Source organism: Pipistrellus hanaki, assembly GCF_964339955.1.
Source record: "Pipistrellus hanaki genome assembly, chromosome: 16".
Taxonomy (NCBI): Eukaryota; Metazoa; Chordata; class Mammalia; order Chiroptera; family Vespertilionidae; genus Pipistrellus; species Pipistrellus hanaki.
The window spans coordinates 23,296,291-23,309,539 of NC_140518.1; the positions used below are offsets into that span (position 1 = coordinate 23,296,291).

At 49.9% G+C, this 13,249-nt stretch overlaps 1 protein-coding gene across 7 annotated transcripts in view; it reads right to left on the minus strand.

Moving 5' to 3' along the window:
• MSI2 (musashi RNA binding protein 2) overlaps nucleotides 1-13,249 on the minus strand; it is a 360,886-nt gene that overhangs the window by 122,402 nt on the left and 225,235 nt on the right. For all 7 annotated transcript variants that reach the window (XM_084862609.1, XM_084862607.1, XM_084862606.1 and 4 more), the window contains exon 7: nucleotides 1,550-1,598. In XM_084862609.1, the coding sequence (XP_084718735.1) occupies nucleotides 1,550-1,598 (49 nt within the window). The remainder of the gene's footprint in view (nucleotides 1-1,549; nucleotides 1,599-13,249) is intronic.

A 13,249-nucleotide genomic window follows, 5' to 3' on the forward strand; every position in this document is an offset into this window, starting at 1 on the left:
CTGACCTTGGGAGTGGCAGTTACCCCCTCTGAGCTTTGGTTATCTCAACAAAATGGAGATGATGATAATATAATAAGAGCTAACATTTAGGCACAGTTGACAATGAACAATACCTTAGGAAGTACTAGTATCATCCCCATTTTACAGATGAGTAAACTGAGGCATGAAGAAGTTAAGTGACTTTCCCAACATCGCAGCCACCCGCCTGCGGCTGCTGTGAGGATGTAGAGAGACAATGCACATGGACGCCACACAGACAGATGCAGCGTGGATGCTGCTGCAGGATAACTGCCCTGCTCATCGCTGTCCCTCTCTGGCTCTCACTCCTGAGCAATGCAGGGGACAGAGGCAGACATTTTCTCCTGTAAGCTCTTCTTTTCTCTCCTTGCCTCCCCTTACTCTTCACCCTCCACGCCTCCCCAGTTCTTCCCAGCATACATGCCGCTGACACCCCAGTTTTCTGCCCAATTTTCCATTCTCCCTTTTGGGGTCGCTGCGGGTGATGCATGAGAGGCCGACAACCCGGTGCAATCAGGACACCATCGCCTGCTCCCGCCCCTGCCTGCGACGATTCCCACTCCTTCCTCCCTTTCACTCAGCCTGCCTGCTCGGAACAGGAGACAGACCGTCAGAGCTGGGTAACTGCTTCTAATCACAGGTGACAGCAAGAGTGTAAACAACACAAGAAACATCTAAATGCAATCCGAGTGGCAAGGAAACACCGCTCACTCACTCCAGCTCCTCTCAAGAGCTCCGCTTCCTGCTTCCTGCCATCGCCCCTTCGGAAGCTCTGCTCATTAATAGGAATCTTGCCCTATTAATCACACACACACCCCCCCCCCCCCCACACACACACACACACCGGAACAGAACGCTGAACCATAACCTTTGACCCTACTTCCTCTGGGGTGGATTTTTTAGCTCATGTTCTTTGGGGGGAAATGGAGGTCAGAGACCCTTTTGAGAATCTGTCCAAAGCTTGGGGGGTACTCTCCCAAAGAAAAGCGCAAACACCAAGCATTCTGTGTGTGGTTCCCAGGCTCACAGAGCCCAGGTGGAGACCCGCTTCCTGAGACGTGGGTGGGGCAGTGAGAGCACAAGAGGAAATGCAAGCGCAGCTGCACTCCAGACGCTCCCGAGGCACAGGGCACCAGCCTGCAAGGCTCTCCTCTCTTTTTTGGCTCTCTAGATTGACAATGTGCTCTGAACCACCTCCTCCAATGCAAATTGGAAACTCAATTGAGTAATTACTGTGAATGATTTCCACTAGGATCGCTAGGTGCTGAGGTTCCGCGAGGACTGAGCAAGCCAGGCTGAGAGGGGAGTGTCTGAACGACGCTGGGTGCGGCTGCACGACGCAGTGACGGCGCTCGAGCCAGAAGGGACCGGTTGTCTGGACTGTCTAGTATCTGGCCTCTTTGTCGCCCTCCATTCATACTGATCTTCAACAGATGGTCAAGCCCATCTGCTTCACTCTGGAACAGTCCGCGCACCTTCTGTCTGTGGGACTGAGGTGAGAGGGGCAACCTTCACACCCTGGGGGTCTTACCTCTGTGCCTGTTGGTGGTCTTATCGAACATCAGCATTGCATCCTCCACCTGCAAAACACACACGGAATAGAGCTGTTTTAGGAATTTTAACAAAATACACAAAATATTCTATAGGGGGGTGGGTTCCATGATAGAAGTCCTAGCTGCTCATTAAACACTGTTTGGAAATACAGAGACTCAGAAAAAAAGATCACTTGTCTTTTAGTCTTTCCACTTAGCAAAACCATGTGTTGGGCAGCGGGCTCTTAGCCTGGAGAGACTTCCGAGTGTGCCTGTGGTTAGAAGAAACTGAGCACTGTCCACAGGAGCGCAAAGGCTCACAAATGGGCTTGGGCCTGAGCTAAGCTGGCTGAGAAAAGAAATTACAGGTTATTCATTCCTTACTCCTCCCAGACTACAGTCTCCGATGGGGGGAGAGGGGGGAGAGACACTGGGTAAAGCAATAAAACCAGGTTTAAAATGGTGCCTCCAGACAAATCAAATCCATTTTTCCAGACGCTATCAAATATAATAGGGGGGAAAAAGCAAAGTCAGGGTAAGAATGGAAGAGGGGGGTAGGCAAGCCAGGCACAAACCTCGGAGGGACTGGCCTCACTTAAAAATCTCTTCTGGAGTCAGGGCCCCGTTTTGTTGCTAAGCAACCGAGCCTGCACAAACAGGCTCCTGGGGCCTTCTCCTTCTGGTCCCCATTTCTGAAGTCAGTCACTGGGAGGAAAATGGCCTTTCGTGGGGAGGGCTCCTCCAGCAGGGAGCCGCCCTCTCTCTCTGGGCATCAGGCCGATGGGGGTAGGGGGGGCTGGCTGGAGACGGGGTGCCGTCAGCAGACCCCTTCCGGGCCAGAGACTCAGTAAGCCTCCCAGGCGCCTGCTGAGGCCACACACAACACAGCGTCTGCCTCCCGAGCACCACTCAAGCAAAACCACCAGAAGACCAACTGGTTTGTTTGTACACAGAGTAGTCACACTTGAGCATATGGTGTTGCAGATTCAGACCCTGGGCCTCCATTAGAATTCCAAAGCCTGGGGTGCGGGTGCGGGGGGGGGGGGGGGGGGGGGGGGGGAGAGGGGGAGGGGACTGCTGGGTATCGCGCAGGTAAACGTGACATCTGTTTCCCACCCATCTCCGTATTTTCTAAGATGTTTGCCAAGTCCTTATTTTGAGCTAAAAATGCCTAACAGTAAGAAAAACAGCCTTCCTTCTACGTTGGCCATGTTTTGGTACTGCAACTCAGATCCCCTTAGGGAATAAATATTTTGAATTTTTACAATAATATATTTTCAAACCTCCTTTTCAAACAGTACGTAATTGGCTCCCTCTTTTTTCTTTCTAAGTCTGGGCATTTTCTGACGCTGCCCTCCAACGCTCGCTCAGCCTGGTGAGCGATGGGGAGGAGCTGTGTATATTTTTTAGGGCAACCATTGTTGGAACGAATAGAGCTCTCTCCTCTGTAGTCCAGCTGGACAATGGGACTGGCAAAGACGCCTGAATAGATAAAGTGTCAGGGCGAGAGAAAAATTCTATTAACACTTTACAAAATACAACATCTAAGAAATAGCTAGAGAGGAAAGAGAAAGGGGGTTAATACCAATCTGGATAAGCCCCGGTGCTTGGGGGAGAGAAAACTTTTCAGCGATTGCAAAACACATTAATTCAGAGAAGCCATCAATGCGATGGAAATCTGGCAGAACAGCAAGAGCTGAAACGGGAAGAATTTGAATATACAAAGACTGACTGAATAGAGTGAAAAGCACGGCCTCACATACGGGGCCGTTCTCACGGTTCTGTGTGAATCAAACAGAAGTGCTTGTGTGCTTCTCCTCCGTCCTGGGGAATGGGGGGCACAGTCAAGGTAACTGGTATCCAATCCAGGAGCCAGCAAGCTGATACCTCTGAGCGTCTGATGTCTTTGTCTGTCTGTCTGTCTGTCTGTCTCTCTCTCTCTCTCTCTCTCTCACACACACACACACACACACGAACCCCCACTTTAGCATGCAGACCAGGCATTTCAGGTGCTGGACGAACACAGAGCCGTGTGGGGCTGGACACAGGTTCTTCTGACCTCAGGTCACTAACCCTTACCCTGTGAAATGCATCCTTAAGGGCTACCACTCGCTTCCTCAAGGTCAGCACTGCGATTTCTTGTGGGTTGACAGTGCCCTCCCCTGCCTTACGGGTTTCTTTATACTAAAGATGGGGGCCCTGGATCCCTGGAGAGAGCGAGAAGGAGAAGAGGTATCTGAACCTCAGCATATTTTGTCCCACATCCTGGCACCTGCCCAATCTGTTTTGAGAGAAGAAACTTGTTCCGACCTTGAGATGTGCCTTCTGATAACGTAAGGCAGGTTGGAAACACAGCCCTGACATTCTAGGTGGTGCATCCAAGCGAACGACAAAGCAGGAGAAAGTAAGTTGGATGTGAGATATCTGAGGACAGCCAGCTTTGTCTGAACACCAGGGTGTCCTGGACATGTATTTCTGTCACATCCTCCGAGGTGTGCACCATGCACACAGCACACCCGAGGGTCAACAGCGGGAGCTGTAATGTTAGCTGTATGGCCCCGGGGTTGGGGAAGGGTTTCTCAAACTCCATCCACCTCAGAATTGCCTGGAGGGTTTGTGAAAACACGGACTCCCAGTGCGTCTGATTCCGCTGAGAGCTTTTGCATTTCTAACAAGCCCCCGGCAGTGCTGATGCCATGCCTGGCCTGTGGACCACTTTCTGGGTGCTACTCTAGGGATGAGAGACAAGAGCAAAGGTCAAAGACACTGGGCAGAGCCGCTCCTCCTCTCTGCATACACTCGGCGCTCAATACAGGAAACAAATTTCTCTTCCGGGAGCAAGAGATGCACTTCAGGCTGGCAGTAGCTCTTCCCTTTGTTCCCCTTTGTCTCTTGGATGTTTATAGTCTACAATCCTGAAAATGACGATGGGAAAGAAAACAAGAAGAGGGACTTCTTGACAACCAATGCAGGAAAAATTCGGAATCCACCAGGACCCTTCTAACAGATAAACCAGAGGGTGTCTGCATCACTCAGCCAACTCAACCTGGATTAGAAAACCTAGCTAATGTTAACTTTACTTATGAATTTCATGCATCCGATACTTATTAGGCACTCAATGTTTGCAGAGCTTCAGCCTAAGTACAAAGAAGAGGCAAATTATATGGGTCCCCAGTGGAGGGATTGTGCTAACGGCTTCACAGCCTTTACCCTGTAATTTTGCAGTTCCTCTCCCCAAAGAAGCAGAGTCTATCTCCTTATCCCATGGATCTGAACTCGACTTGTTATGGTCAACAAAGTGAGGTGGAGAGAATGGTATTCCCAGCCTTCAGAGGGTCTGCCTGTTGCGGCTTGCTCTCTCTTGCACCTCCGCCATCCCCATGAGAAGGGCGTGCCCAGGCTGGCCCGCTGGAGGGCGAGAGACACGTGGAGCAGGGCCAGACCCCCTCAGTTGCCCCAGCTTGAGGCCTGCCTCGCTGACAGCTAGTCAACCCAAAAATGTGCAAGCAAGCCCAGCCACGATCAGGAGAACCACTCCCCATGGACTCTAGACACGTGAAATAAACAGCTATGGTCTGCTGCTGAGGTTTTTGAGGCTGTTTGTTACACAGCACAATTATAGTAACTGGTGACTCGAACATGGCCCCTGTTCTAAAAAAAAAAAGTTTTTAAGATACACAGGCAGTTTCAATAATTCTAGACAATGAACAAAGGCCAGAGAGGAGGTGGCAGGAGGTAAAATGCAGAAAGTGGGCTGAGTCATAAACGCTCAGGTTTCACAGTGCGAGTGGAATACAGGTATTAGGGTGTGCAGGGACCACTCCTAAATCTCACCCCGGCGGCCAGGGTGGAGGCTGAGATCCCAGAAGCACCAGGAGAAATTGGCAACGTGCTCCTCACTAAATGAGCACCATGAAAATCAGCAATAATTAGCACTCAAGTCAGTGGGTGATGCCTCTCTAATCCTAATTCATTTAATGAATGAGCAAACCCTCTCTATAATGAGTCCAAAGATTTATTGTGAACCAGACATTATTGCTGGGTGATTTAGGAGCAGCCAGATGGTGCTGACCGCATCCAGAGGTGCGACTGTAGCCAGCTCCTGCGCTAACTGAAGAGGAAACCTTTCAAGTCGCAAAGCAACGAAGTTCCCGAAAGGAGAGACCAAAACTTCTGTTTGTCAATTTGGATGGCCAAAGGCTGGGACCCTAGAATGTACCACCAGACCATTGCTTCTCCTGCCTGCGGTTTTGGCTCCAACGACATGGTAAGTCAAAGACGCTGATTCAGGAACAAAGAAAACTTATTCCTAGGAGGTGGCAAAATGGGGGAGTTGCTGGTAATAACTCAGCAGGTCCCAGGAGGCAGCGGAGCGACAGTGCCGGGCGGGGTGCACTAAGCCGTGGGCAGGACCCAGGATCTACTTCCATCTCCACGGATCTCACTGAGGACAAGTCACCTCCCGTCTCTGTCTTTCAGTTTCTCATCTGTGAACAGAGGGAACTGTATGAGGTGGTCACCTGAGATCCATTCGCGGAGACCCTCTAACCAGAATGCTAACACGGACCGCAGAGCCTGCTGGGACATCTGGGTGCGTGAAATTCATCACCAGTCCTCTGCAAACTCTCCGCTCTGTGAGGGTGTCCCCAGAGCTTTGCTGCGGCCAGCACACCCTGAGAAATTTCCTACTCCTCTTGGGATACAAATACAGACACCCACACACCATACATATCAAGAACCCAGCAGGAAATGGCACTTCAAATGATCCTTAAATTATCTGGCCAGATGCGAGGAGGGAGAGGGAAGGGGAAAAAAAAAAAGAAAGAAATGTGGCTCTTCAAACTCCCCCAGAACAAATGCCCTTGAATTTCGTTTCCTGCTCCCACTCAAACGCTTCAAGTGTTAGTTTAAATAAATGCCTGTAAATGTAATACCACAATCCTATAGCGTGGGACTTCACGGGCCGCGTTATGCTCCATAAACTCAAGGCACTAAACGCGCAAGAGTGGAGACTTGTATAGAGGAGGCCGCCTGCCCAGGACGGAGGAGCTGGGGTCCGTGCGGGACACACAGGCGGCCTCACCCCGGGCTGCCTCAGGCTAGGATGGCGCTGTTCTCCACTTCTCCCCAACCAGTCTGCACAGAAACCAAACACACCCGCCCCGACGTCCAGAAATGGTGTCTAGTTTATAGAAATGAGACTGGTCAGTAAGCTGCAGCCACCATAGCGTGAGGTTGGTCTCTGTAGTCACCGCCCGATGGGAAGAATGGAGGAGAACAGGAAGCCGGCAGGGAAATCCCATCAGCTCACACTGAAGTCTAGATAAGTGGTTGTCGAGCTGGACTGCTCACCAGGATCACCGAGGAACTTTTAATAGCCCTGCTGCCGAGGCTCCACCCCACCTGTTAGACAGCACTCTGGAGTGGGGAGCCCGTGATTCCAGGGTGCAGCCCAGGCTGAGAACCCCTGTTCTCAATGGCTGAATACGGCTGAGCTGAGCCTTAATCCAGCAAATATATGTGAAGATGGGCCCTGAATAGGAGGGTGTTATGTGGGCCTTCGGCTGCCTACAGACGGGCTCTTTATCCCCTGCTGGAAGTCAGGAACAGCCAGGCTCTTTGCCACATGCTGCTTTCAGGGGACTCGCCTCACCTCGTCTTGGTCTTAGGATAAGAGAATCAAAGTTCTGTTCCGGAAGAAGCTCAGAAACCGAATACAGGATTTTAAGAAGACAAAACAGTCTCGTTGCTTTCCTCTCACCACCACCAATACTTTCACATATTATTATCATTTTGGTCCTCCCAACAACCCCAGGTTATTGTTCTCTGAGCCTCAGATTCCTCACTAGAGCTGGCAGAGGCTGGGCCCAGGACTCAGCTGCTGGTCTCCTCAGTCCAAATTTCACCTGGCCAGCCCTTGCCTGCCTGCCCCATCTCTGTGCATCAACTGCAGGGAGACTGCAGCATGGAGCCACCCTCAAAGCTGACGGTTAGGCACTTTGTTGTTTTATTCAAAAACTTCTAGTTTGCATCCACCTGAAAGTGCATCTTACTTTAACTCATGCCCATGCCTTTAATTGAATAACAAGAGAAACAGTCCACTCCGTCTCTTTTCCTAAGCTCCCCTTTTAGTGTAGTAAAATACATATAACAAATATTACCTTTCTTTAGTATACAGTTTGGAGCGCTAAGTATATTTTCTTAAACTCTTCACAGAAGGCCAGAAAGCCTCCATTGGCATGACTCTTCTTTACTAATCCTATTTTTCCCACACTTTTACTTAAAAAAAAAAATTCTTGTGGGGGTTATTCCTTTTCCCTATTTATCTTAAACAAATAAACACCTGTGTTCACCAGTCAGCAGTTAAGAGTTGACAAGTGGACACTTGTCCAGGGGATCTGAGAGGTTGGGGGTATCTAAACTTTATCCTGTTGATTCAGAGGGCAAAGCCTCCTGCTCAGAGATCCTGAGTCCACAAGTAAATGTCAGACTCTAAGTTATGAAATGCTCGCGCCCCTAAAATGATTATAATAGCTACCACTCACTGGAGCTTAACAGGCAATTTGCAAAAAGCTCATTTAATTATCACAATAGCTCCGAGGTAGATGTTATCACATCCTTGTAGAGGGTGGGGCAAAAGTAGGTTTATAGCTGGGAGTACATGAAACACAGAGTTTATTCTTGTATCATTATTTATTAACTAGTGGCCCTGCACACAAATCTGTGCGCAAGTAGCTTGCTGCCACTCGCCTCAGCTGGCCCCGCCCACCGTCGTTTGTAGCTCTCCGCCGCTTGTAGCTCGCTGCTCTTAGCTTGCTGCCCCGCTCTCCTGCTGATAGGTCATTACTGTCACGGCATAATGACCATTTGCATATTACCTCTTTATTATATAGGATTATTGCATAATTTTCCATTCCAACTGCAAATGTAATTTTGCCCCACTCTGCGTAGGTGAGAAAATTGTGGCTCACTGTGGTTGGCTTACTTAGGATATGCAGTTCCTGGTGGGGTTGAGATTTAAAACCAGGTAAGTCCTTCCGTCTTTCTACTGGTCTCCCTTCACTGTCTTCTACAATACTTTTTTTTCTTTCTTTCTTTTAAAAAAAATATATTTTATTGATTTTTTACAGAGAGGAAGGGAGAGAGATAGAGAGATAGAAACGTCGATGAGAGAGAAACATCGACCAGCTGCCTCTTGCACACCCACTGCCGGGGATGTGCCCGCAACCAATGTACATGCCCTTGGCCGGAATAGAACCTGGGACCTTTCAGTCCTCAGACCGATGCTCTACCACTGAGCCAAACTGGTTTCGGCTGTCTTCTACTTTTTGAATCCCTAGAGCTTAGCATAGTACTATTACTCTAGATCAAGTACATCAAACTCTTGGCCGGCGGGCCACATGCCTCATTTAAGGAAAGGAGGCATGCGGCCCACCAGCTGTGAGTTTGACAGGCTTGCTGTAGATAGTCAGTTGGAGCTTGGGGGAGTCTCTCCCATTGGCCAAGATGTCTCAAAAGGAGGGTCTTGCACTGAGCGTGCCAAAGCTAGAAAGATAATTGGATAGAAATAAAAGCCCTCCCTTCCCTAGCCCTGTTAGAGTGGTGGGCTTGAGCAGGAAGAGAGAGTGGTCTTTGAGACAGGAACCCGCCCCTCTTCCAGGTTGAGTGGCTCCTGAATAAAGCCTCTTTCCTTTTGCACCAGCACCTGCCTCACAAGTTCTGCTTTTGCTGTGTCAGGCAGCCAAACCGCTGTTGTTTTTTGTTTGGTCACAGTGGCATTGTCTCCTAAATGAATCAATTAACCAACAAACACTGTCTTAAAACTCTATCAAAAAGTTAAGAGAGGTGATGGGATTACAAAGGAGAGAGTGATAGGCTCAGACTAGAAAGGCAAAGTGAAAGGCAGAGGGGGCTGTTTCCTTTTAGAAAGGTGAACTCTAAAAGCCCAGAGGCCACTTGGCCGCTCCGTGATCACAGAGCAAGTCGGCGGCAGAGCTGGAACTAGCAGAGGGGTCCCAGGACTGTCCAGGGCTTGGCTCCTGCAAGCCCCTCTGGGCACGAGTACTGAGGGTGTGAGTGTGTTCCCTCTCTGGAATCTCTAGCTAGTGGTGGCTAGTGAGTGCTCAAGGCACAAAATACAGACAATGCCCTCTCAGAGCTCAGAGCCAGCCCAGCAGCACATGCACAGATATATGTGCATGCACACAATCTATGCAGTTGAGCAGGGAGCCACACCCAGTACAGTTCATGTTCCCACTGCATATGAGTCATACCAAGGGACAGCCACTAGCAGAACCAACTCATCCTTGGGGGAGCAGTCCCAGGAGGTCACACCTCAAAACTGAGCAAGGAAAGTGAGAGTCTGCCTGGGCAATGGATGGCAGGGGGGTAGGGGCTCCCTTCTGTCTGAGCTGGCAAAGCCCAGAGCCCCAAGAGAGGGGCCTGGGCACCAACTGAGGGACGAGAAGCAGTTGGTTCCAGCAGGCTTGACAGCTGTCACACGGAAATGGCATCTGGCCTAACGGCCTATTGTGTGAGGCGTCTTCGAGTGGCGGCTGCTATGCTCTGGAAACCCATGGCCTGTTTACAGCACTGGTTGTGAGCACATGCGTGTGTTCATGAGTGCATGCATGCAAGTGTGTGCACAGGCTGCCAAATGCTCCTTTCTTCCCCCTCCAGCCTCTCTCCATCAGGCCTTACCTACCATGAAAAAGGCCCAAACCTGCCAGCTCCAGAGGAGACAGGCGAATCATTAGTGGAGCGCTGATGTGCCGTAACACTCTCTTGCATTCCCATTAAACAAATACTAAACTGCTAATTGCCAAAATAGATCTCTACGACTCTGACCGAACAGGGGGAGGGTTTATAATTACCAAGTGTGAAAATGCACAGCCTGTAAATAACCACCTCATCTGTCCTAATACAGGCTGATATTGATGGGCATGAAATAAACATCAGGACCAAATGGAAAAATCATCCGCATCTCCTGTGGCCAATGCAATCGCGAATGGTGACAAGCGTAGCTGCAGGCAAAGGCCTGGGGAGGGGAGAGGGGTTTTGTGGGCTTGGAAAGTCTAGGTTCCAATCCTGATTTCAATCCCTTGGGCCATTTGCATCTACTTCCTGCCTGGAGAATGGGGCGGATCGGGGGCTTGACATGACGAGGGGACAGAGGGCTTCTCTGCACCTTGGAAAGCCCAGGGCCTTGAGGAAGGAAGCTTGTGGGTGCACGGTCCTCTGGGTGAACCTCTATCTGGGCCCCTTTACCACAATGGCCAGTGAGGATGGGGAATGAGAGAGCAAGCTTCGCCAAGGTGACACATTCATTAAGCCAATGCTGGTTAAGAATCTCTGTCCAACAGAGTTGGTTGCAGAGCACAGATGAAGACAATTCGGGTTCAGAATGACCCTAGGACTTTCCGACACCCTGTGCCAGGGAGGCCCCTATCCCCCACTGTCTCCCGCCACTGGATGGGAGTAGACTGGTCCCGCAGATTCCAGAGCCCTGCCTCTCTCCTGGACTGCACCAGGGGAGGGAGGAGGTGATGTGAAGAGGTCACAGGGACCTCCAGAACCCCAGGCCCTTCCCTCCCCACCAGCCTGTGATGCTGAGGACTTCAGCCCATTGTTGGAATGAATGTTAGGAACTGGACGAGAGGAGGTTCCATTAGCCTCAGAAACTCAGACTCCGGAGTTAGAAGTGACTCTCAGTGGAGGAATCCCTTCTCCAGGGGCTCCTCTGAACTCTTTCTGGAGCTTCAAAAACTCAGTGTCTCCACTCCACCCCCTTGATCCAGCTGCTCAGGCCTGACTTCAGCAGAAGTAGCACTGAGATGCCTGAAATAGCAGCGTCCTCGGATCTGAAGCCCCATTCTGGCGCACGGCTGAATCTTGTGAACTGCATGGTGTCAGGCACCCGATCAGAGCACCAAGCACCACCCGCCCCAGAGCTTCTTAACGGAGCTCATCGGCATCTGAAGAAACACCTGCTCCTTCTCTGTAAGGCAGCCTTAGAGCCAATCTCCTCGGCCCCCTGTCCCTAACATCACCCCCAGGGCCCCGGGGTCAAAGACCCCACAGGTACTCTAGTTGTGTCCTGACTCAAAGACCTTATCAAATATCAGCAGAACGAAGGAAGGTCTGAACCACCAACTATTTTAAAGGAATCCTGCTTTGTTACTGTTAAATTCCCAAAACATCTCCCAAAATGCTGCTGAGAATGAAGTTCAAGTGCAGCAACAGGCTACAGGACTCAGTCACCTGGCACAGTTACGTTGCGTTCAGAGAGATCATCAACTATCTGAGCTGGAAAGGACCAAAAAGCTGTGAGTCTGGCTCACTTGTTCTACAGAGGAGCAAACTGCCTCTCCGAGATCCCATGGCTCCAGGTAAGGCCCGAGTGGGGAAACAAAAGGAGCCTGGGCTCATATCCCACCCGCACACAATCTTGGGCAAGGCTTTCTGGAGCGGCGAAGGCCAAGTCTCTTGTGTGTAGAAGGTGTGATGATCACGATTAACCTTCCCCTCCACTTTACGAGGAATTACACACAGGAAGGCACTTGCTATGGCCAGTACACAACGCACACAGGCGTGGTACCTTGCTGTATGTTCTGTGCTGTAATGAGGCGAATGCAAATCACCCAGACTTCACAGAGGACGGGGAAAGGAAGAATACCCTAGAGTGGAACTCTCCTCGCAACAGAAAGAAACAAACCACTCCCGGCACACAACTTGAATGCATCCCGAGGGAATTACGCTGACGGAAAAACATCAGTCTCCAAGGCTATCCTATACTGTATGATTTCATTTCTAAAACATCCTCGAAATGACAAAATTATAGGGATGGAGAACAGATTAGTGGTTGCCAGGGACTGGGGCGGGGGAAGGAGGTGGCTATCGCATAAGGGGTTTCCTTTCGTGGACAAAATGGTTCTTGTCCTGACTGTGGTGATGGTCACCAGAGACTACACAAGCAATGCGATTTCAGAGATCCGTGCACATGCGAGCGAGCATGCTCACACGCGAGTGCCTGTTAGAGATCATGGCCTCCCAGCACCAGTTCCCTGGTTCCTACAGTGTGCTCAGATGATGGGAGATATGATCATCGTAGGAAACTGGGTGAAGGGTACACAAGAGTTCTTCGTGCTATTTTTACAACTTTTTGGGAGTCTGACACTATTGAAAAACAAAAATTTATAATGAAAAAAATTTAAAAACCACAAGGGGGCTCATTATTTCAAGAAACCCAGTAGCAATCAGCTTATAATGCCAATAATTGTGTGCTCATTTCTCTTGATTTGGATACAGTGCACATAAATGAGTGTCTCTCTCCAGTAGAAAGACACATCCTTTACCTGTGTCTCATACCTGGCACGGGCATATCACGCTCTGAAATACTATTTTATCATTACATGAGTCTCTGTCTGTGTTGGCAGCTCCCTGCCCGTCTCATTGTCTTCCCTGGTCCTCAGAAAATCTGATAGCTCGGCAGACCTGCAGCACCCACTGGAGTCACTAATACATAAATGAGTGCACAGTAAGTGTTTATTGATTTTCAGAACGATTTTGCAGGATAAAGAAAAAAAACTTCAGCTACAAAAGACCTCAAAATCCAGTGATTTCCAACTTTCTTTTTTAAGCCACCAAGGCCTCCCTCTTTCGTTTAATTTTAGAAACAGAGATCTTATGCTTTGAGACAT